The 25,869-nt window shown below is 39.3% G+C and overlaps 1 protein-coding gene across 1 annotated transcript in view; it reads left to right on the top strand.

Annotated features, from left to right (window-relative positions):
* The first annotated feature begins 804 nt into the window (after positions 1-804).
* The window catches only part of BLNK (B cell linker), an 84,388-nt gene continuing 59,323 nt past the window's right edge, over positions 805-25,869 (top strand). Inside the window, 4 exon segments of the mRNA XM_070752424.1 lie at positions 805-825; positions 827-910; positions 912-995; positions 997-1,109. Of these exon segments, the coding sequence (XP_070608525.1) occupies positions 805-825; positions 827-910; positions 912-995; positions 997-1,109 (302 nt within the window).

The following is a 25,869-nucleotide window of genomic DNA, read 5'->3' as shown; positions in this document are numbered from 1 at the left end:
CACATTCAAGAACCAAGTACTCAATGAGAATATTTCATTCATTCAGATCTAGAATGTGTTATTTGAGTGTTGCCTTTATTTATTTTTTTTGGAGCAGAGTGCCGTCTGTCTCCTGTCCTAATGTTTCTTTTACTAGTATCATGCATATAAATATGCATATAAATATTATTATATCTCTGTGTACCACCAATACGTACGTGACAAAACAAATAAATTTATATATATATAAATTTATATTCAATATATATTTATAAATATTATATATTTTACATACATATATAATATACAAATACATTTAATATACAAATCCCTTAATTTTCAAGTTCAGCTTAAACATGTGACATATATATATACTGTATATATATATATATATATATATATATATATATATAAATGTATTTGTTTATAAGTTATATATATATATATATATATATATATATATATATATATATATATATATATATAAAATTGAACATGTGACATGTATATATATAAATCTGTTTGTTTTGTCAAGTACGTATTGGTGGTACACAGAGATATAATAATATTTATATGCATATTTATACACATGATACCAGTAAAAGGGAAACATTATATATAAATCGCCACCTCTTCTTCCAGGATCAAGGTATTGCCTTCCAGCCCAGGAAGGAGACGGGAACCTCCCCGAAATCGACTTGAAACGCCAAAGGCGCAGAGATCAGTGGCAGCCCAGCACGGGGGTGGGTTGCACGCCCAATAGGTGTGGATCTTCCTTCGTGTTTGTAGAAACACCCTATTCGTAGCCAAGCTGGCTCGGGTCACATGACGAAGGCGAAACGTGAAAATCCGGCCGGCCCTCGAGCAAGTTTTTCTTTCCTTTTTTGCTTCTCCGAAAAGACGCGCGGAGTCGCTTTCTCCCGGGTTGCAGGAGGAGAGATCCCCCGCGGGAGGATCGGTGCGGTTTCTTGGGACTCCTCCCTGAATCCCGATCTCCAGGAACTAGGAAGTTGGCACGCAGATGCCCTTCTGACCGGCTTGTCACTTCATGCTTGCCACTCGGCTTGCCACTCGGAGTGGAGAATGGAGAAACTCAATAAATTCACCGTGCCGGCGGGACAAAAACTCAGGTACGGCTTTCCACTACGAGCTCCGTCCCGATTCCACCCCGCTTGGGTTTTTTCCTTCTTTCTCCTTACGCCGAGAGTATGATTCAGAAGTTCTCTTGCCTTCTCTCTTAGTAGAAGGCAGGAGGAGGAGGAAGAGGAGGCGGCAGGAACGACTAGGGAGTAGACAATAATTAAGCAGCCCAGGAATCCACCGAGAATCCCGGAATGGTGAATTTGTGAAGGAATCGCACAGGGATCTTTTTGCAAGTGGTATATAAATGGGAAATGGTGTACGAATGGGTTCTGTGACCGCTGCCTTTCCTCTCTCGGGTACGGTTTCTTAGAGCTTAAACCTAGTGGATCTTTTCTCAATACAGTACTGTACAAGGAGATAAGCGTTTAGACTTCTATACCGCTTCATAGTGCTTTTACAGCCCTCTCTAAGCGGTTTCCAGAATCAGCATGTTGCCCACAACCATCTGAATCCTCATTTTATCCACTTTACTCGGAAGGATGGAAGGCTGAGTCAACCTTGAGTCAACCTTGAGCCGTGGTGAGATTTGAATTGCTGAACTACAGCTAGCAGTTAGCTGAAGTAGCCTGCAGTGCTGCACCCTAACCCTAACCACTGCACCACCCCGGCTCTTAGGAGATGATTTGTCTTGAGTAGCAACTGGCCATAAAACCAGGCTAGTTATATATCCAATGGACCAATAACATGTATGTATGTGTGTGTGTGTGTGTATGTATAATTTTGTTGTGAGCTGCCCTGAGTCTGCGGAAAAGGGCAACATAGAAATCTAATAAATGTATGTATGTATGTATTTGTTTGTTTGTTTTGTCAGAACATATACAAGATAGCAGGTATTGGTACATAATCATAAACAAAGTAAACACAGATAAACAAGGGCAGTAGGACAGGGACGGTAGGCACGCTGGTGCGCTTATGCATGGCCCTTCTTATACATGTGTGTACATGTTTCTATACACATCCTTCTATGAGGCAGCATGGCCAGGATGTATTTATAACCTTTGGCGGTCACGTGTTTGTTTAACTGTACTTCCTCAACTCCTTGATTTCTCCCTGGATACAGGGTTGTGTGGAATAACAACACAGGGCTTGTACAACACAAATGTCTGGAGTTTCCTAGTCGTCCAGGTCATGGTTGTCCCAAATGTGCTTGTCCAGGTGCCTCTTGAACCATTGGGACAGAGTCAGCCAATTGCTTGATTGAGCCTGGTTGTGATTGGCAAAGGATCTGCAGGTTCAGTACTCTACCTGGGACTGCTAGTAACAAAATTTGAACTGTCCAGCATATCATGAGTTAGACTATGGACTCCTTTGTGTGTGACATGATACTACTTTGACTTGATATTCTTCTGCGGTCTTGGGAAGCATCATGGCACCAGTCTCTATTTGATGTTGATGCAATGCAGCTTGTAGGACCTGTCGGGTTTGTGGAATTTGCCAGTTAGACGCCTTGAGGAAGTTTGTATCAACTTTCAGACATGCATTGCTAAAAGCTAGATGTGTGTGTGTGAGAGAGTATACAGACTTTATTAGATTTCTATAAAGGAAAAATATAAAGACGCAGAATAAAGGACTTTAAAAAGAAAAAAGTGGTGGAAAGGAAAGGAAATACAGTACTGTTTCTTCAGTACAATTGCAATATAGTACAGTTAATATAAAATACATTAATCTTTAGCTCTGAAATCCAATAGTTCACAGTATTTCTAGGATCATAATTTAATTGTTAAATTAAAATTTAATTAAAAATTTAATTAAAAATTAAAATTTCATTTCAGACTCAAGCAAAAAGTTCAGACTTTGTCTCCCTGTAGGAAAAAAAGCTAGAGTTAGATTGTCTATTCCCTCCAGTTCCATTAACATTGTCGTCCATTCTTGCATTGTGGGAATCCATCCCTGTGCATAAAAAGTTAGATGTTTACTTACTCACTCAAAAGCTAAGAATGAATCCAAATAATAATGTGCAAAAGCTAAGAGCAAAAACCTCAGAAGAGAAGGATTTAGGGGTAGTGATTTCTGACAGTCTCAAAATGGGTGAACAATGCAGTCAGGCGGTAGGGAAAGCAAGTAGAATGCTTGGCTGCATAGCTAGAGGTATAACAAGCAGGAAGAGGGAGATTGTGATCCCGCTGCATAGAGCGCTGGTAAGACCACATTTGGAATACTGTGTTCAGTTCTGGAGACCTCACCTTCAAAAAGATATTGATAAAATTGAACAGGTCCAAAGACGGGCTACAAAAATGGTGGAAGGTCTTAAGCATAAAACTTAATGAACTCAATCTGTATAGTCTGGAGGACAGAAGGGAAAGGGGAGGGACATGATCAAAACATTTAAATACGTTAAAGGTTAAATAAGGTTCAGGGAGGGAGTGTTTTTAATAGGAAAGTGAACACAAGAACAAGGGGGCACAATCTGAGGTTAGTTGGGTAAAATTCATAAGCAGCGTGAGAAAATATTATTTTACTGAAAGAGTAGTAGATGCTTTGAACAAACTTCCAGCAGGCATGGTTGGTAAATCCACAGTAACTGAATTTAAACATGCCTGGGATAAACATATATCCATCCTAAGATAAAATACAGGAAATAGTATAAGGGCAGACTAGATGGACCATGAGGTCTTTTTCTGCCATCAGTCTTATATGTTTCTATGTTTCTAAGAGATATGCAATAAAATGATGCAATAAACACATCAGATTTTAGTGCACTTAACACAGCTGTAACATATAGTTATGGCTTTCAGTACCTTTTTCTGTACATCTGAGGGCTTTTTAGCTCCGTTTAGCGGTAGGTGAGAGAGCAATCCTGAGAACTCTGAAAATGAATATAAAGTCATTAAAAGTCCAGTCGGCCCAACAAAATACAAACAGGATCAGAAGCCAAGAAGAACAGAGAAAGTATGAAACCTGATTAAAATAAAATAAAAATGAATCTAAGTCATTTCGTGAATCTGTGAACAGAGGAGATTTGCATGCACTAGTTGGCAGAAAAAAGGAAGGATACTGATCTGTGGATTTAAAAATAACCCTCAGGGTTGTTCATTACAGGTAATCCTCAGTTTACGACCAATTGTTTAATGTTGGTTTGCCAAGAACAGCCCTGCAATGATTGTTAGATGGTTTTGGCAGATAGAAAGACCCATCCTCAAAATTCACTCTGGGCTTCAGTCAACAATTTATCTGCACAGTTTTCTGTAGCCTTGCTGAACTGAACAGGGCAAGTATGCCTATAGTTAAACTGAATTAAACTGGATTATTGCAGTGGTCTTTTCCAACTCTCCATTATATAATGTTACCAAAAAAAAATTAAAAAATTAACTTATCTAAATCAGATCTAATAGAAGAAAATAAAAATGCTTGGGAGAGGGGCGGCATACAAATCTGATAAATAAATAAAATAAAATAAATAAGTCTTCATACCAAAAAGATGATGATTATATAAATATGATCTTCATCTTTCTGATATGAAGACTTCTTCATACTTCTCCCAAGCATTTTTATGCAGAGAAACACTTTTTGCAGGTGATTATGGAAAACCAATTCATCTAATTATTCCTGTAGACTGTCATAAGATAAATTGTAAAGAGTTTGTTGTAGTTTTGCTTACCATACCAAGTAGTGTTACCAGGTGTTAATATTATTTATTTGATTTTGTTTTAGAAATGAAATACTGAAATAAGATCATTATAAGTTGAGTTTTACTTTCATTACTGTTTATTTTAAACACACAAAAAATATCGGATTGAAGTTGAGTGAGTTGTACTATGCATCATTGACTAGCAAAACATATAAATGTATTTTATTCATTTATTAATAAAACATATGCTACTGCTGACTGAGATTTCTTGACAGTTTATAATAAAATATAAAATCTGAACTAAAATCTGAATAGTTAAAAAAACTATTTAAAACTTCCCTTCTAAACGTAAAAAACCTGTACGTTCAGTATCCTTTCGAGCAAAAGGTCAGCTGTGATTCATGCTTCTATCACCATGTGCTTGGATTGCCACAATGCTCGTTGCGGGGGACTCTCCCTTAAAGACTACTCCGAAACTGCAACTGGTTCAAAATGCAGCATCTCATTTGTGAAACGAATGTCCAAGTGCCGCCTCTATGTTGGTTGAGACAGGCAGGATTCCCTTGGGTACCATTTGTTGGGGGTCAAGGGAAAGGGAGGGTTCTTTCTGCACAAGATCCCCATGGACAATTTTTGGGCCACTGTTTGACACAGAATGCTGGACTCGATGGGCTTTGGCCAAATTCAGCATGGATCTTCTCATGTTCTTACGTGGAGGATTCAGTTATCACAGTCATACACAATTGCTGTTATGAGCACTGGGTTTCCAGTACAATTCAAATTGCTAGTTTTAAAGTGTAATAATACTCGGTAACCCTTGGCTTCTAAATGAACTGATGTCTGCCTTCTCTACATAGAAGCATTATGTGCAATGCATAGTATTCCTTACCGATTTGTAGCGGTATTCTTCCAGTACTACATCATGAAATGGGTACGGATTCACAGATAGTTATTTTCTGTCACAGTTCCTAATGGCCTTCCAGAAGTTAGTAAAATTTTAATGGTTCTGGAGGATTTTTGGGATGATGAAGAGCTGCCATTACTTTTTAAATGATAACATTGGGTTTTAACATTGTTCATGTGTTTACAGATATAAACAGCTGGAAATCTTTGCAGGTTACAGTGGAATTTAGATACGATTAATGCTTATGATTCTGACATCATTGGATGTCTAAAGAAAAGTGTCAAATCACTGTCAGAGAATCCAGTGATTTGACACTTTTCTTTAGACATCCAATGAGAATCCAGAGTGGAGTGGAGTAGAATTTAAGTTAGGATAAGATAAGGTAGGGTAGGGTAGGATGAGATAGGAACTTTAGTGTCATTTTAAATGAAAACTAATCAGCATACACTAAAATGAAATTTAGTTGCGTTCAGCTCTCAAAAGATAACCATTATGCGTGTGTGTGTGTTTGTCACTGCTACCTTTTGCCTCTCAGCCCAACTCCAGGGGCCATCCAGACACCAAATCATATTTTCAAATTTGTAAAGAACTGATTAAAAATAAAGAGAGACCAGGATAGATCTATTTTGAGCTTTTTAGCTCTCGTCAGGTAGCCATACCCACATAGGATTCAAACCAGGGTTAGAGATTCTAACTACTAGGCTGTACTCATTTTTATCAGTTGAGCCAGGGGAAATGTAAATATTTTTCTGTCAAGTCACCTGGCAGATCCAAATATGGGAGGGAACTCACTGCTCCCTTTTGCCTTTTCAGCCCCACTCCAGGGGCCATCCAGACACCAAATCATACTTTCAAATTTGTAAAGAACTGATAAAAGAAATAGAGGGAGACCAGTCTGTGGAGAGGGGCGGCGTACAAATCTAATAGACAGACAGACGATGATAGATAGATAGATAGATAGATAGATAGATAGATAGATAGATAGATAGATAGATAGATAGATAGATAGATAGATCTATTTTGAGCTTTTTAGCTCTCGGTAGCTAGCCATAACATCATATATGCATATATATGGTCATCTACAAAGAAAATTGTCAAGTACCTCAATATAGAAGAGAGTCTAGGGTTTTTAAATCTAGGCTTATCTGAAATCTAGCTACTCCAGAATTTCACAAGAAGTGCTCAAGGCTAGTCATAACTAGGTTTCCTCCTTTCAATGTTTATGACATTGTTGAACATTAAGGATTGCTTGGATAGGTTGGGAGAGCAATTCTATTTCCTGAGTTGTGCAGTTTCCTGACTTTGGGTTCAGTTTGCATTATTTGAACTCAGAAACCTTTATTTGGGTTTTAAATCATAATTTTACTGATCTATTTTTATCGATATATTTTTAAATGCTGCCATTTTCTTAATGTCTGGTTTTAATTGTTTTCAAGGATAACTTTTTAAAATTTTAATCATGTCATTTTTGCATTGGTGGGGAATCTTTCTGGATAGCAGACTACAAGTGTTTTATATAAAGTGCAACAGTAATTTTTATTATTAGCAAATTAAATCCCATATTAATCCCTGGGCAGGAGTATAAACACAAAATATGTTCCTTCTCTACAGCCAGCGGGCAATAGACAAAACAATGGTTTGTCTAGTTTTGACCATTGTTAAATAAAAACTTTCTGTTGGTGCTGAGGACATTTTTAAAATCCATATTATGGATCTTATAGAATAGGAACAAGTTTTAAAGAACAAGATTGAGGCTGATATAAATGTAGATTTTAAAATGTAGATTTTATAAGAGTGATATGGGAAAAGATCTTTCACTGAACATACAAAAGAAAGTGGTTGGTATCTTTAATATTATATACGTATGGCATAGTTACACTAGCCAGGAGACCACAATGCTATTGCAGAGAAGTAGCTTGGCTGCCAATTTACCTGCTGTGTTATAGGACATGATTGTGCAATCCCCAAGGTGCACCACAGGAGGGTAAGCTGACTTTGCCCCAGAAAGAAAGATGAGCTACTCTTCCTGCAATGACCCCCAAGGCTACCTCTCTTCCCCAGAGCTGCCTCACAAACAGACGCAACAACCAGGAAAGTTCAGAGACAGTAGAAATCTGACTGTCTGCACAGAGCACTAACATGTCTCCCCACCAAAGTGGTATTTATTTAACTACTTACATAGCACATGCCTTTGATCTATTAGATAGATAGAACTGAGACAAGTGATGGGAGCTTACCCTGCCACAAAGTGCTAGACTTGAACTGCTGGGACAGAGACCCTCTCCAGCATCATTAAGCCACTGAATCATCGTGCTTCTTCTTAATAATTAAAATAAATATTACAACTAACAAATCAAGAGAGTAAGCTAGATAATTTCCCCTTATTGAATATACAAAAAAAAACTTGTTAAAGTGAAAAGGGACAAAAGAATTAAAGTTCTAAGACATTATTATTAAAAATCAAAATTGTTAAAAGTAAAAGGATCCAATATATAGTTGGCTTACTTGATCAAGATTGGTAATCCAACCCTGCTGTTCTGTTCGGGTCGTATGTGACCCGAAACCAAGTTTGAGTCCCCTGTAAAACATTTTCCCTGCATATCTGAAACTTGAAATTTCATGACTTTTCATCATTTCAGGAGTTCTCTCTATGAGATTTTTTTTGGGGGGGGTGGGGGGCTTAGTTTTTGCTGGGCAAAAAAAGTCACAAATCTTCTGTTCCCGGGTCACCCTGACCCGGACCGAAAACTCTTCATTAGCAGTGCTTATGGTTGGTCATTTTGAAAGCTTTTTTCACTTGGAAAGTAGTCTGAACATTTCTGCACACAATGATATGAAAATTGAAATGAAAAAAGTAATTCTTATTGGTTTATTTTGCTGATATAATTCATGCCCCCCCCCCCCGTTTTTGTGAAAGTTTTTTCAATTTATGGATAGTTTTGCTTGCAAAATGCATTCTATTTTACTGAAGTTGGTGTGGGATTGGTAGCTTGAACATTTCTGAATATAAGAAAAATATAAAGGAACTGAAAAAAATGATTCTTACTGGTTTTTTAACATCAGAAATAAGGCCTCCCCCCCCTCGGCTGCTTGCAACCATTTTCACTTATTATTTTTTTATGGTCCAAATCCGAAATATTCTTTAAAATCTTAGGCATTCATTTACTCAATTTAACAATGCTGATCATCAAAAAAATATTTGTGGGGGTGGGGGAAAACATTTTTTTCTGGGCAAAAAAAAAGTCACGTTTAGTCTGTTCGGGTCATATAGACCCGGACCAAAATGATTTTTTTTAGGTACTTGAATTTGGTCTTTTTGAAAACTTTTTCAACTGGAAAACTAGTTTGAACATTTATGAACATAATGATATGAAAATTGAACTGGAAAAATTGAGACTTATATTTCTATTTTGATCAAAAAGCCCCTCCCCCCATCGTTTCTGAATTTCGTGTCAATTTATATTTTTTAAGGCTACAAATCCCTAAGGAATTTTCCCCCAAAAGGTTTGATATACTAAATTGAACAATCCTGAACATAAGAAAAATATAAATGAACTGAAAAAAATGGTTCTTATTGGTTTATTTTGGCCACAAAAGGGCCACCCCCCCACTCGGCCTTGCTGTGTGCCATTATTGTCACTTTATATACATATTTGGCTAGAAATATTTGGAATATCCTTTTGAAAATCAACCACATTGTAGCCAGAGAACTAATTTTATGAAAGAAATCCATTTTACTAAAAAAAAGTATGTAAGTTTGAAATTAACAGCATATTTTTTATATAAATTGAAATAACTTTATGTGCAAAATAAACCAATATGCATCAATTTTTCCAGTTCAATCTTCATATCATTATGTTCAGAAATGTTCAAGCTACAAATCCCACACCAACTTTAGCAAAATAGAACGCATTCTGCTAGCAAAACTATCCATAAAGTGAAGACTATTTCACAGAAACGGGGGGGCATGCATTATATCAGCAAAATAAACCAATAAGATTTACTTTTCTCATTTCAATTTTCATATCATTGTGTGCAGAAATGTTCAAGCTACCAATCCCACACCAACTTTAGTAAAATAGAATGGATTTTGCAAGCAAAACTATCCATAAATTGAAAAAACTTTCACAAAAATGGGGGGGTGGCACACTTATGTGCAAAATAAACCAATAAGGATTAATTATTTCAGTTCAATTTTCATTCCATTGTGTGCAGAAATGTTCAAACTTGTTTCCAGGTGAAAAAAGCTTTCAAAAAGACCAAATATAAGTACCTAAAATGATCAATTTGCAGTCCGGGTCAAATAGACCCGGGAACATTTATTTATTTATTTATTTATTATTTGGATTTGTATGCCGCCCCTCTCCGAAGACATAAGATTAGGGAGTTTTTTCGAACAGAACAGCAGGGTTTTTAGTGGTCTTTTGGTGGCATCAGGATTCAAATGGCATAGTTTTAAGGATTTATTTATTGATAAGTGGGATATGGGAAAAAGCAATTGTATTTTAAGAGAAGGTGGTAAGTTATTAAAATTGTTTATGCTTTGTAATGAAGTAGGAAGTAATTTCTTTATATACTTCTGTTCTTTTATTTCTTATTTTTCCTTTTTTTTATATATTTTGCACTTTTCTTCCTTCCTTCCTTCCTTCCTTCCTTCCTTCCTTCTTTCTTTCTTTCTTTCTTTTTTGAGCAATACAGTGACTTAGAGATAAAGACACTTACCTCCCACTTGGAAAGTTGAGAGTTCAATTCTAGGCAGTGGTAGATATTTCTCCATCAGGGCACAAAGAGAAAACATCTACTGCGAACTCCGCATATTCGTCAGGAAGGGCATCCAGCCAATAAATACTCAGTTCCATTCAATCATCCCAACTCCACCCCGATAAAAGGGATTACAAGGTTGTAAAAAGAAAAGAAACAAAAAATTTAGTATGTTTTAGTGTTTACCTTGCAATTGTAAATTTTAATAAAATTACTATTTTAAGAACTGGTTATATATATTTATTCAGCACCTGTCGTCTGGCAATAATGGAGTATGATTTAATCTGGCTTTTCCCAAAGTAGTAATCTTCAGATATGTTGCAACTCTAGCTGCTAGAATTTCTAGTCAGCACCAACCAACCAGGCAGAACATTTGGAAAACTGACAATCCAACATATTTAAGACTCCTACACATACTTCTACCTAGAATGTACATCTACATACCGTAGTTCAAAATATTTGTTGCCAAATCATGATGTTTAATCAGAAATGACTCCCATTAATTACCTGGCAGCTTCCTTCTCTGTGAATAGGTTTATCTCCATGTCTTGAAAGATGAGCAGAAGTAATTTCTCTTTAGCATAAGTACTTTCATTAAATTTTAAACTTCCTATAAAAATAAACAAGTGCTTAATTATATAATGAAGTTGGTTGAAGAGAGGCAGTAGCCTGTATAAGGAGTTGTTCCTTATTTTGCCTAAAGGCAGGTAGTCCTCATGTTATTACTATAATTTAGCCCATCATGATCAGAACTCATAAAGCGGGTTGGTCACATGACTGTACTGATTTTATGATGCTTTTTGAGGTCATTAAGCAAATGGTACAGTAATTAATCAAACCAAGGGTTCACCATGCATGTGGTTACTGGAAGTAAATGCCAATTTTCAGCAAAAAAGTTGTAATATGTGACTATGGGACACTGAAAATGACTGTAAATGCTGCCCAATTGCCAGGCACCCAAAGTACAGTCACGTGACTGGGCGGGGGGCAGGGGAACTAACTGTCTGAACTTTGAATTGGGGTGGTTAGTATCGTCCAGATAGGTCTGTCAGAACTTCGAACAGTCGCTAAGCGACAATCATAAATCAAGAACTATCTGTACTATTAATGGACGTCTTTACAAATATGAAGTTAAAAACAGCAGAAAGTCAATACTGTGAATGAAAATTGACTACAGTTGCTTCTTTATAGTTTACATCTATATACTGTACATTATGTTCCTTTAACTCAGTGTTTCTCAAATAGTGGGGGCTCGGGAGGCGCAGGCAATGCCGGGGGGTCACAAAACTTTTTTTGCCATAGGGAGTAGGGGATTTTTGCATCGAACAATAGCAGAGTAAGAGATACAGGTGCATATAACAAACCCTTAAGAGACACCATGGAAAAATATTTAACAGGGATGAAATGAAAGGAGGAGAGAGACTGAGATAATGAGACAAATATCTCCTAAAAGCTAAGATGAGGAAATATGATGAAGCGTATGTAGCGCTTGGCTTCACCATGACTACGGTGGGAGACAAGGAAAGACCAGTATGTTTACTATGTCTAAAAACGTTGGTAGTGGACAGCATGAAGCCAAATAAATTAAGGTGTCACTTAAACACATTACACCCCAATCATGCTGATAAGCCGCTTGGATATTTTTAAGCAAAAATGTGCTGAATATTGCAAACAACTGTCCCGGTGGATAGTTGGGGGGGGCATGAAATGTTTACTTCTTCCTGTGGGTGCTGTAACAGAAAATAATTGAGAAACACTGCTTTAACTGCAGTGTGAATAAAGAATTTATATTTTTTTTTCAGATGTGGGATGGGTTAAGGGTAGATTTAGAGTTCAGAACTGATAACAACCAGTTTATTTTTTGCTTGAATGTTTCTTGGGTGGGGGATCTATTGTGGACTGTCACCCGCCAGCCCGTCCAGCCGCCGAATTAGAGGAGGAGGAGGCATGGGAGTCAGCATCAAAACAACCTGGAAGCTTTAAGGGGAAGAGAAAATGGAGTTGGCACAGAGAGAGAGAGAGAGGCGGAGCCTAGGCATCTATCAGCCCTCAGATAGACAGTCAACAGCGCCCAGGTCTGGAAGTGGCTGATGAAAAGAGGAAGAGCAGTTGGGTCCAGTGCCTGATGCACAGATGCACAGAAGGTACAGGAGAGCATTGGAAATCTGTGAAAATTCGATCCTTGCGAAGGAAGAGCCACAGCTGTTAGTGAAGCCTCACCCTAGGTCTGGGGATAAAAGACAGACAGATGTGACAGACCACTATTCATCTCCCAGCCGGCTGGACTTGTTAGCCTGGAAGATAAACTTTTTGCCGAAGCTACCAGCATTCCTAATGAAGGAATCTTTTCAGTTCACGTCAGAGGGTTTGTTGTGTTTGGGGAGCTGGGTCAGAACACTACCTATCAGTACACAGTCCTTGGATTTTTCACAACTGTAAAAAAATCTAATAATAATTATAACATGCAAGACATAAAAATAGTTCTAAAAACCTATTAATTCTCACTTTGGAAATAAATTAAATTAAATTAACATGCAAGACATAAAAATAATTCTAAAACCTATTTCAATTAATTCTCACATTGGAAGAAAAAATTAAATTAAAATAAGCTTTTTGGCTATTACAGATACATGTTAAAACTGGTTTAAAACAAGAGCAGATGGCCATCCCAGTACTGTATTGGGAAGTTCCCCAGATATGGTGCAACCACAGAGAAATGTTGACGTCAAGTGGCAACCAAATGCCTCGAAAATAAACTTTCCAAGATGATCTCTGCCTTGGAAGAGGAAGTCTCATCTTGGGTATCAAATGGTTCAAGTTTTTAAAAATAGTAACAGTATAAAGATTATGCTCTTTATTAGTGTAAAGATTAGAAACAGTGGAATAAAGACCAATTTATTTCCACCCTCCACAGTCCTTGGGGCAGGAGCTGGCCCAGAGCCAACCAAAACATTACCCAAGTTTGAAAAACACTGTCATGGAAGAACTTGAAGTTCAGCTTCTGTACCCATGTGAATAGAAGATAGTTGTAGGTTGGATGACCTGCCCAGAAATGTGAATGAGACAAGGACTTAGACTCATCCTTAAGGCATTGGTCTCCAAATATTTTGGCCAATAACCACATCATGGATGTGGTGAATACCTCTTGAGCATGTTGAAAAAAAGGCTACCATAACAAGCCCATTAACCAGAAGGCAAACTATTAAGGTTGCTACCTCTTTTACCCTCTGTCCCTTTCATTCCAAAATACTATCAGTCCTTTCACCTTACTCTTTTTTTAGGCAAGAATGGAGCATTTCCAAAAAAAACCCCACTTGAGCCTTTATATGTACTAAGAATAACAAGAGCTATATCTTTCAGTAGAAAAGATGATAACCTGCCACTTTGCATTATGCTACCCATCCTTGCTCCCTAGCCTTTAAAAAAAAAGAATTATTTTGTTTAAATTAGGTGACTCACAGAGACTGGCAGGCCCCAAAGAAAGTGTTTGTGGACATTCTGGTTGCAATCTCAAAGCTCAAATGTGGTATATGTGAATCCAGTCCAACTGGATTTAGTCCACAAGCCATAGTTAAGCAAATAATTGTTATATGTGCTACCTCAACAAGTCCAAAAGGTTGAGTTTAGAAAGTAGGTAGGTAGGTAGGTAGGTAGGTAGGTAAGTAGGTTGGTTGGTTGGTTGGCTGGCTGGCTGGCTGGCTGGCTGGCTGGCTGGCTGGCTGGCTGGCTGGCTGGCTGGCTGGCTGGCTGGCTGGCTGGCTGGCTGGCTGGCTGGCTGGCTGGCTGGCTGGCTGGCTGGCTGGCTGGCTGGCTGGCTGGCTGGCTGGCTGGCTGGCTTGCTTGCTTGCTTGCTTGCTTGCTTGCTTGCTTGCTTGCTTGCTTGCTTGCTTGCTTGCTTGCTTGCTTGTTTGGATTTCTATGCCATCCTTCTCCGTAGACTCGGGGCGGCTTACAAAAAGCATTTAGACTTATATACCACTTCACAGTGGTTTTGCAGCCCTCTCTAAGCGGTTTACAGAGAGGACGCATATTGCCCCCAACAATCTGGGTCCTCATTTTACCAACCTTGGAAGGATGGAAGGCTGAGTCAACCTTGAGCCTACTGAGATTCGATCTGCCAAACTGCTGGCAGTACTGCACTCTAATCACTGCACCACCGAGGCAATTTGATTGCTGAATTTTGATGAGGACAGATATACATGAAATGTGTTACAACAATGGTTCTCAACCTTTTTTTCAACATGGACCCCTTTAAATATTGTTTATGGCCACGGACCTCCACCCCCAAGAGTTAACTCAAGATTTAAATCATAACATTTCTTCAAGACTTCATGGACCCGCTGTGATGATATCTCACACACACCCCGAGGTCTGCAGCGAAAAATCAACTTGGAAGATTATCAGGAAAGACACTTTTGTTTTTTATCATTAGAAGCCAAAGTTGATTAAAGGATGTTCATGCAACATTTTTTAAGATATTTAAAAAGTTTATGTTTCTGCTTTTGGAGATTTCATCTACAGTATTTCATTTTTTAAAAAATTTGTTTGTTTATTTATTTATTTATTCATTTATTTAGTCAAATACATATTACTAGTATACAAAGATATAACAATGTTTATATACATGATACTAATGAGAGAGAAATATTAGGACAGGGGACAATAGGCACGCTGGTGCACTTACGCACGCCCCTTATTGACCTTTTAGGAATTGAGTGAGGTCAACAGTGGATAAAGGAGAGAGAGAGAGAGAGAGATCTAAAGGGGATGTGCCAAACTCAATTTCATCGAGGGACGTATCAGGACTGTGGTTACCTGGAGGGGCTGGGTGTGCCTGGCCAACTAGATGCATGTGGCCAAGTGGGTGGGTATGGCCAGCTTGATGCTGCTCACTGGGTTTGGCACCAGGCCAGGCACTAGGTTGAGAGGCCCAACCAAGAGCTGAAGAGGCTGTGTTTGCACAGGCTAGGTCAACAGGCTGGGCTAGCTAGACCAATAAGGTGCCAGTGGCCAGTCTGCCTGCCTGTTGCTGGGCAGACTGGCCAGCTACCTAGCCTGTTTGCTTGGCCCACTCAAGCACAATCTCTTCAGCTATTTGCTGGGCTTCTCAGCTCAGTGCTGAGGGGTAAATCAGGCCGAAGCCATGCTGACGTGATGTTTCCTCTTTGCACTGGGTGGATCGAGCCAAAGCCACACTGGCCCAATATTTCCTCTTGGGTAGACCGGGCCAAAGTGATGTGGGTAGACTAAGCCAAAGTGACACAGGCCAGCCCCCTTACATTTTCCAGGCCGGCCCAGTGGACTGGACCCAACCACATTGCAGGCCAGATTCCACCTGCGGGCCTTGAGTTTCACACCCCTGATCTAAAGCAATCAGATTTAGCACCATGCTAGAATTATGATCCCACACACATAACTGGAGTATCTCCATTTTATTTGAATTCAGTTTCAACCGTTTTTCCATCTTCCATGACATAATTATCTTTGGGTAGATGTTTAGACACCATTGCCTGATGATGTTGACTCAGAGAAGTGGATTTGAATGTAGCTGTTATGCTAATAACAATTCACTCTAAATCTCCTGTTTTTTCAATGGTTTCAGTTAATGTCTAGACGTATCAAGGACAAAATAAAGTCTTGAGGACCTCAAGAACCATGGAATAGAAGTCCCCCTCACAACTGTCCAGTCCAGAAGGAAAACAGGGTCAATAGTATCAAAATTTGCTAAGCGATCTATGACAATCAAAATTTACCTTCTGTTATATCTAAATGAAGATCATCCATTAGGTTGACCAGGTCAGCCTCAATTCTCATAACTTACTCAAAAGCTATATCTAGAATCCATTTCATTTAGGACCGTCTGCAGGTGAGAAGCTACCTGGAAACTGGCCTGGAATTGGGAAGCTGACCTCCCTTGAGAAGCAAAGGAGAACTTCTTAAAATAAGTGTCTCTATTAAACGAAGAGGCAATTCCCCATGTGAAAAAGACAGTGATAATTCTTAGCAACCAGTTCCAGAGCTTCCTGGCAGATGGGCATAAACTATATTGGACAAATATTGCCCAAAACAACCACTCATTTCATCAGAATTATTGATTGAAATTGATCTAGTTTAATCAGAGGAAGAACACCTGGGCCTTCTCTTGACTTGAAATCTAAAATAGTCTGTTGAGCTCATCTCAGTTCTAAGAAACTTGCTGAAAGCATCAAATTCAGAAGGTTGTAATTTCAAATGTAGAGATTGAAAAACAGACTTTAATTCTCCCACAACTTTGGTTAGCTCAGATGAACAAATCTGCAGATGGCGCACAAAAGTATTGCTTCTCCTTTTAGTATGGACTACCGCAGCAGAGCATCTCCAATTGTCTATTGTATTTTTAAAAGATTTGAGGAGCATTTTCTACCACCTGTACTCAGATGTTTTTCCATGCTGCTTTCTGTTCCACGTCTTTTTTACTTTAAAAAAAAAACTTTTTACTATACATGAAACTACAGAGAAAGGTCATCTGCTGATTTGGTATGATTATATTCAATTGTGCATTTCCACTCCAGGCTCAACTAAGGAGGTTATAGCAGAAAATTGATAAGTGGAAACTATTGGAATCTTAATTGGGAAGAACAGATTGAAACTCAAGGAAGATGTAATGGCAATTAATTCAAAAGTTTATTGATTCTAGACTGTCGATGTGTCTCCATGGGAGAGCAAGCCTGCAACTTAAAGATCTTCCTAGGTAGAATAGGCGGAAGTTGTGGCCAGGAATGGTATCGGCTTCAGCTGGCAGATCAGTAGAGACCAGTGGTGGGTTGCTACCAGTTCACCCTGGATCAGGCAAATCAGTAATGGCACCATGGGAGGCTCCGCCCACCCACCCAAACATTCTGTGCATGCGCAGAAGCACCATGCACACACACTCCCGATAGCGAACCAGTAGTTAAAGCAATTGAAACCCACTACTAGTAGAGACCTTATGTGGAACAGGAGTCTTTGAAGGTCATGCCTGCCTTTCTTTTCTCTTGTCTGTGTTACAATAATTCAATTGTAATAAAATTATAGATGCCTTTTCAGAATCTTCAGTGGGTTATTAAATGTAAGCAACTAAATGTTTACGGGAAATTCTTATTATGATCAAGTAACACCACTATTATACAACCTGTATTGACCACCAATGTGTTTCTGTAGAGTAGTTTGAGATACTGGTTATCATAATAAATGACATTATCGGGCAAGGCCAGCATATCCAGAAAAAGACCTTTCCCAGATAGACTCTGCCCCATCCCCACCTAAGAATGATCACTGAAGGTCCCATGTACACTGTTGTGGTTGGCTCTGGCCCAACTCCTGCCCCAAGGAATGTGGAGGTGGATGTGGGGGAAACATCCACATGCCACAGGCCTGTTTTGCTCCCGATAGAATCTCCCGACAAAGGCTCCTCTGACGAAGGAAGTGTGAATAGCAGTGAAAGGGGGAGTTTGGCAGACAGCCCAGGAGGAGATCAATCATCCTTATCATCCCTGGATTCTGAACAAGAACTTATGACAGATCCACGCATGCGTAGAGTGATGCATAGGAGAGAACAACTGAAGGGTTATTACAGGAGATATGTGAGGTCACCTGTAGGTTGGGTGGGGCTGCTGTAATTAGTGCTACAGATAAAAAGAACAGCGTGCTGGTTTAGCCTTGTGGAAGTTTATCTGATTCATAGTTTGTCAAGATCATGGTTTTGCTGTTTCCCTGTTGAAGACTGTGTATGGACTTTCTGGACTTTGGAATTTGGACTCAGTTTCCCAGTTACTGGGTGAGAAATTGGATTGCATTTAACCTGCTTTTCTGTTGATAAAAACTTTTGGTTTTCCTTCTATCATGTGGTATGTGTCTTTCTGGACTAATTACCCTGTAATTACAGGCGGTTGGGACACGCCGGCAGAATATACACTAAGAAAAAGTAAGAAGCAGAGATTTGGATAGTGAGATGGGCATCATATAAATTTAATAATAAATAAATTGTCTCTACAAATCAAGAGTAGTTCTCATCCTTACACCCTTACAAAAGTTTGTTAAAAATCAGCCACTAAAATAAAATATTTATTTAGTTTGATTTCTATGCCACCCAATCCCATAATAAATCCCAATCCCAATAATAAAAGATTATTTCTGTTCCTTCTTCTGAGCTTTACTCCCATTTTTAAAATTCTTCAAATTTCAGCTTCCTCCTGGTCACATTTGCACGTTGAATGAAACGGTAACATGCTGCACTTCTTTTTGTATCTTGAATTAATCAGTGTCTCCACATGCTGTTCATGTAGTGGCTTGCTGATTTGTGTACAATAACTACACCTACCCAGGTCTTGGACCCCTCCAGGTCTTCTAGAGCTCTTCACCGCTCGTAATGATCAACATGAACAAATTTCTTATAATCAATAAAGAAGATGGGATGCTCTTTTCATGTTCTTGAGGGTTTTTTCATGATCCAGCATAGATTTGCAATATGGTCACAAGTGCCACAATCCATTCTGAAATTTGCTCGAACCGCTGATCATTCCCTTTAGACACTCATGCCAGACCTTGCTGTATCATGTAAAGGAGAATCTTGCTAGCATGAGGGATGAAGTTTGGGGTCATTAGACACCGCCCCCGACCAATGAATGTATGCAGGGTTTGTTGCCTGAATGGATATGTGTGCATTTTCTGGTTTTTAGATTTAACTCTTAACTTTAATTAATTGGATTTTGATGTACATTGTCTTTTTATATGTTGTAAGCCGCCCCAAGTCTTCGGAGAGGGGCGGCATATAAATCCGATAAATAAAATAAATAAATGAGGACAATTATGCAGTAATTGGAATAAGCCTTACAGTTGGAATGAATACTGGCTGTTTCCAGTCCTGTGACGTGTTTGTTTCCCAAATTTTGTGACACAAAAAGTTTGTGATTGATGGTAGTGGTTCAGGCCAGACCAATTCTACAGGGATGGTATCAGTACTTGGGACCTTGGCTCATTGCTTGCCCCCATTATGCTGGGGTGGCTGGGCCTCTTTGTTTGCTGCCATACAATTGTTCTGTATATTTATGTCATCCATTAGTGACACTTCGTTGGTCAGACAGTTCTTTCCCTTGTTTTGATGATGCTTTTATGACCAGTAAACAGTGTTCATTTTTGAACTGTGCAGATGCATTCCTGGTGCGGCCCTTCATGCAGTCCTCTTCTAGAAATGCTGGTTTCAGTAAACATTGATATCATTCCTTGCTGCTCTTTGGAAATCTACAATCAGTCTCCTTGCTTCCTCCCATTTGTCTGTTGCTTTGACTGCCTTTCTTTGCTTGGCTATTCTGATGGTTTCATCTAAGAGTCACTTCTGCCTCTTCTTTGGCTACTCAAATGGCATATGTTCAACTACTGTTTCAATCATAGCTAATTGAAGTTCTTGCAACAGCATTTTCTCAATATTGTCCGGTAGTTCAAACGTATTTTTCATATCAATTGCATAGGGAGAAGGGATTTTGATGACATCAAACTTCTTTAGAACCGTATTGGCACAGTGGTTAGCATGCAGTATTGGAAGCTAACTCACTGCTCACTGTCAGAAGTTCGATTCTGACTAGCTCAAGGTTGGCTCAGCCTTTCATCCTTCTAAGGTTGGTGAAATAAGGACACAGATTGTTGGGGCAATATACTGACTCTGTAAACTGCTTAGAGAGGGCTGTAATATGAAGAGGTATATAAGTCTAAGAGCTATTGCTAAAGTTGTCTTTTTGATGTTGTATAATTTGACTCTATAATTGTCTATAATGTCATAATTTGACAGTTTACACATTTTATAGATTTTTGAAAGAACATATTCAATGTATTGAATATTCCTGTGGTTGTTCTATTTAGCCAATAAGTGATTATTTAGGTGTGGTAGGCCCTCATGCACTCAATTACCAAAAGAAATTCTACAGAATTCCACTTTTACTTTGTCTTTTTTTCCTTTGAATAATTGTACAGAAGTCCATTACTTTTTAAAAATTATTTAAATATCTTTTTCTACTAATTTGGCAGATCAAAGAAAGTGTACCACTGAAAATACAGACTGACAGCTCTGTCAACTTTGCCATTTAAGCTAAGCAATTAATCACTTGAAATGTCAGTTTTCAATCAGAGGTTAAAGCTAGTAGAATTAATTTTTAAAAATTTTCTGTTACTCCTTTTTGACAAGACTTCTTTCTCTTCAAAAATATGATTAAGAAGGTTATTTAAAGTAATTGGAACATTCAGTTTCTAAACATTTATAATTAGAAAAAAGTTTTAATTGGCTCAATTTGTCTCAATAATGACCCAGAGTATCTGCCATTACTCCTGGGGAGAGAATGTGGTCACTCAGAGTGGACATCAACTTAATGACATCTAGTTGATCAATACTTCCAATTTAACAGAAAATCCAGGAAAAAATTCAGAAATTCTTCTGAACTATACCCTAACTTCTTATCTTCTTTGCTTTTTCTCTTTTTTCTGATACATTTGTTTTATAATGGCTGGGTTTATAAACCACTCTGAGACACACCAAGGCCAACTCATTTTAGTCTGCTCTATTGAGGGAATGTATTTAATTTATATTAAATTGTGTCATGCAATCTCAGATAATTGGACTGAATCAGTCATAGCCATAGATTAATATATGCCATAGATTAATATTTCACACAAATATACATGTTATCATAATTATTTTCATTGTTCATCCTTTTAGACTCTTGCCAATTTAATTTTAGATAGTTACAGTTCCTTTAGATAGGTTTCAGATAATTTTAAACCAGGGGTCTTCAAACCTAGCAACTTTAAGGCTTGTGGGTTTCAACTACCAGAATTCTTCAGCCATCATTGCTGGGAGTTGAAGTCCACAAGTCTTAAAGTTGCCAAGTTTCGAGACCTCTCTTTGAGATACTTAGGAATCTTAGTACAGAGAAAAGTTGAAAACAGAGATAGGTCAACCTTGGTCCTGACAATCCAAAATCCGGTCCTTTTTAGCACGTCTCATATGTTTTGCACACTCTTAAAAGTAGTGGACCTTGGATTATCTGGTCACATCTGCCTTTTTGGGAATGTTGTCCCTCATCATGGATGTAGGAATTGGGTGTGATCAGACCAAATCCCACCAGGATTACAAGTGTGACAGGCTACAAAATGTGATTCTTTTTGTTAAAATTTATCACAGTTCAAAGCCTGCAATTATGGTTTGTAAACAATGATTAATGGCTTACTGGAATGTGTGAAATTAGTCCATGAGATTAATGTTGAAAAGTAGCACTCCAAAGAAACTGAAGATTCATAAAAATACATTACTAAGGAAGAAAAGCCCTCTTTAAATATACAAATATATAAACTGTCAACACTTTAGTGTATGAAAGGGCTCAACCAATGAAATGTAGATTTCCTGAAATCAACAGTAAGCTTTCTATTTCTATTGGTATTACCCAACATTTTTAGATTTGTAAAAAGAAAAAAGAAAGAAAGAAATCCAAAACCAGAATCCTTCCCTTCAGATAAAAAGGATTGTAGGTAAATACCATCAATACCTCAAATGCCTAAAGGTAGCAATTTTCTATTCATTTCTTTTTTCATATTCTGGGGGGTTTTTTCCATAAGAAAATCAAGGAAGTTTATATTGTGAGATTGCAATTCCAACGTTTGATCATTTGAGGAAATCTGGTATAATGTTCTATAACATTTTCTGTCCATGATATTGTATATTAAACCATTTGTCAGTGATCAGCCACTAACATCCCTTCACACAACTATTCAAACTATTTTATGATGAAGTTACATCAACTTGAAAAACTAGTTCCACTGTTTCTGTGTGAAAAGGCATTGAATCTGTTTGGAACCCATACCACATCTCGGACATTAACATCCTCGAAAATGTCCAAAGATACTTCACCAGAAGAGCCCTTCACTCCTCCACTTGAAACAGAATACCCTATGAGACTAGACTTATAATCTTGGGTCTAGAAAGCTTAGAACTACGATGCCTTAAACACGATCTAAGTATTGCCCACAAGATCATATGCTGCAATGTACTGCCTGTCAACGACTACTTCAGATTCAACTACAACAACACAAGAACACACAACAGATTCAAGCTTAATATTAACCACTCCAAACTTGACTGCAAAAAATACGACTTTAGTAATCAAGTTGTCTGAGTGTATAATTCATTACCAGACTCCATAGTGTCATCCCCTAACCAGGGCCGCCGATAGACGGGTACTACTGGGAGCGCCGTACCGGGCCCCGGGCAAATTGGGGCCCGCAGTCAGCGGCTCCTTGCACATGCCCAGTCTGTACCCTCCCTCTTTTGTCGGCTGCCTGCCTTTACCAGCAGCAGAGAGAGAAAGAGAGAGGTAGAGAAGGGCTTACAAGGGGGGCGGCGAAAGGAGGGTAATTATAATTTTATTTTATTTTTAAGCGGGAAAGCGCCAAACCGAGACAAACGCGCGCCAGCCCTCGCCACGTGCGCGCCGTGGTGAGGCGACTGAGGAGATTTCGCCATCTGGGGGGGAAAGGCGCGGGCCCGACGTGAGGAAACTCGAGGGATTTTTTTTTAAAAGGACTTTAATCATAGACGGTGGACGAGCCCGGAGGGATGTGGTGGCTCGCCGGGATGTGCTTATGGGTCGGCGGGGCTCTGGCATGGACACCCGGGCAGCCGCGCAACCTCTACCGCCCCTTCAACTTGAGCTCCCTAGCGGCGCTCTCGGCTCCGTTCAAGACAGGTGCCGCCGGGACGTCGTTGGCGGTGTCTCCCGCTGCAGCGGCGGGCAACCGAGTGGAGAAACTCGGGCGTGCTTTCAAGCGGCAGGTGAGGCAGTTGCGAGAGAAGAGCGACCGCTTGGAGCTGGTCTTCCTGGTGGACGAGTCGTCGAGTGTGGGCCAGGCGAACTTCCTCAGCGAGCTGCTTCGTCAAGAAGCTGCTCTCCGACTTCCCGGTGGTGGCCACGGCGCTGGGGCCATGCGGGACCGCTTATCCAGGCAGGCGTGGACCAGCAAGCCGCCTTCCGCTCTCTCTCTTTCTCTCTCTGTTGCTGGCGTGGTGTATGAGAGAGAAAGAGAGAGAGCGGAGGGCGACGAAGAGCTCGCTGAACACTTCGCCCCTCCGCCCGCCCGCCCACGAAGACGGGCTGCCAGTGGACTTCAGCAAACTTTCCGCCGTCTGACGTTGGGCTGCGCCAACCTTCTTCGCGCCCCTCTGCGAAGGAGGCGGACCTGCTTTGCTTGTCATCCGGCTTCACCTTGGCCTCCATCCATTTGTCTAGCTCGCTTCCAGCGCGTTTCTCTCGCTCCCTCTTTGGGGCGAGGCATTTCCATCTTTTCCTCAAAACTCCCCCCCTTCCCCATCTTCACACACACAGACATGGCCCCACACCGCCTCCACCACCCGGTAACGCGCCCGATCTCTACCTCTCTCTTTCTCTCTCTGCTGCTGGTGTGGTGCATGAGAGAGAAAGAGAGAGAGAGAAAAAATAAGGGAGAGAGAAAGAGAGAGAGAGGAAGAGGAGAGATAAAAAGGGGGAGAGAGAAAGAGGGAGAGATAGAGAAGGAGAGAGAGAAAGAGAGAGATACAAAGAGAGTGAGTGAGAGAAGGAGAGATAAGAGAGAGAGAAAGAGAGGGGCAGAGAGAAAGAAAGAGGGACAGAGAGAAAGAAAGAGAAGAACAGAGAGAAAGAAAGAGAGGGACAGAGAAAGGGAGAGAGAGAAAGAAAGAAAGGTAGAGAGAAAGAGGGAGAGATAGAAAGAGAGTGAGTGAGAGAAAGAGAAGAGAGAGAAAGAGAGAGGGAGAGAGAAAGGAAGAAGAGAGATAGAAAGGGAGAGAGAGAGAAAGAAGGAGACAGAGAGAGGGAGAGAGAAAGAGGGAGAGATAGAAAGAGAGTGAGTGGGAAAAAGAGAGAAGAGAGAGAAAGAAAGAAAGAGAGGACAGAGAGAAAGAGAGAGAGAGAATTAGAAAGACAGAAGGACAGAGAGAAAGGGAGAGAGAGAGAAAGAGGAAGAATAAATATTAAATATTGTATTTGTTCCCATTTTGTTTTTTACTTTAAATAAGGTATGTGCAGTGTGCATAGGGATTTGTTCACACGTTTTTTTAATAGTCCGGCCCTCCAACAGTCTGAGGGACAGTGAACTGGCCCCCTGTGTAAAAAGTTTGGGGACCCCTGATCTACACTGTTCAAAAAAATAAAGGAAACACTTAAACAACACAATATAACTCCAAGTAAATCAAACTTCTGTGAAATCACACTGTCCACTTAGGAAGCAACGCTGATTGACAACTTGGAGTTTATATTTGTTGTTTAAGTGTTCCCTTCACTTTTTTTTGAGCAGTGTACTTTGAAATTAACTTGGATACCACGGGCTCGTTCAGACCTGCGTTCACCGATGGGCGTAAAAACTAGATCGAAAAGGATATTGAGATGTGAAGCAATATGAAATTGTAGTTGTTGTTTTTTTTAACAGCTCCTATTTTAATACCACTGATAACTACACAACCCCCTGGATAATTAGAATAGAATAACAGTGGGAAGGCACCCTGGAGGTCTTCTAGTCCAACCCCCTGCTTAGACAGGAATCCTACACTACTTCAGACAGATGATTTTTTTTTAAAGTAGTTATTATGTAAACATTAAAAAAATAAGATAGTACATAATCTATCATTTTACAATATACTTATTTGTTTGTTTAAATTTTGTATTTGCATTTTATAAGACAAGCAACAAAACAACACACCATAACAAACACCACCCCCGTCCCTTTTGAACTGTTATCCTCACAGTTCCTTCTTTATATAGTTATACGGCCTGTAACATCAGCGGTTATTATATGATTATTCTATAGTTCCAGTAAAACTAAGGTCAAGTTGTTGCTATCATAATCTTATGAATAAAGTTAATTCTGGGAACATCGGGTTTTATTTACAGCTATTTTCAGATGATTATCTAACATCTTCTTAAAAACTTTAAAAAAGTAGTTTTAAAATGGCGGGGGGGGGCAGACACTTAGGCTGTATGGGGCCCCAAAATTCCTGATGGCGGCCCTGCCCCTAACCTCCAACATTTTACCCTTAGACTATTCAAGATTGATGTGTATAAGTGCACTACTGTGCCTTCAGTCCCCTGTCCTATTGTCTCTCCTATATCTCATATATCTTTTCTTCTATTCCTATATCCTTTCTCTATTTTTTCATTGATATATTTTATTTCTATATCTTCTCTTCTATTCTTTCTCTGATATATTTTACTATGAGTATATATGTATTGGACTGATTGAATGAATGAATGAATGAATGTTTTACAAATTTGTATTACTTGAGAATTGCAAAATTGTTTATGTTGAACATAAAAAAATCAGTTATAAGAACCAAAATATTTTGTGTGCATGTCTTTGAGTCATTTTATAAAAACTCCTGGCACCTGCCTGAACTAGGCCCTGTATTTTTTGGCAACATTTCAGAAGTGGTTTGCCACTGCCTTCTTCCTAAAACTGAGTGAAC

The sequence above is a fragment of the Erythrolamprus reginae genome, chromosome 5 (assembly GCF_031021105.1).
Source record: "Erythrolamprus reginae isolate rEryReg1 chromosome 5, rEryReg1.hap1, whole genome shotgun sequence".
Lineage (NCBI taxonomy): Eukaryota > Metazoa > Chordata > Lepidosauria > Squamata > Dipsadidae > Erythrolamprus > Erythrolamprus reginae.
Note: the sequence above shows the minus strand (reverse complement) of the source record. Positions and strands in the feature narration are given on the sequence as shown.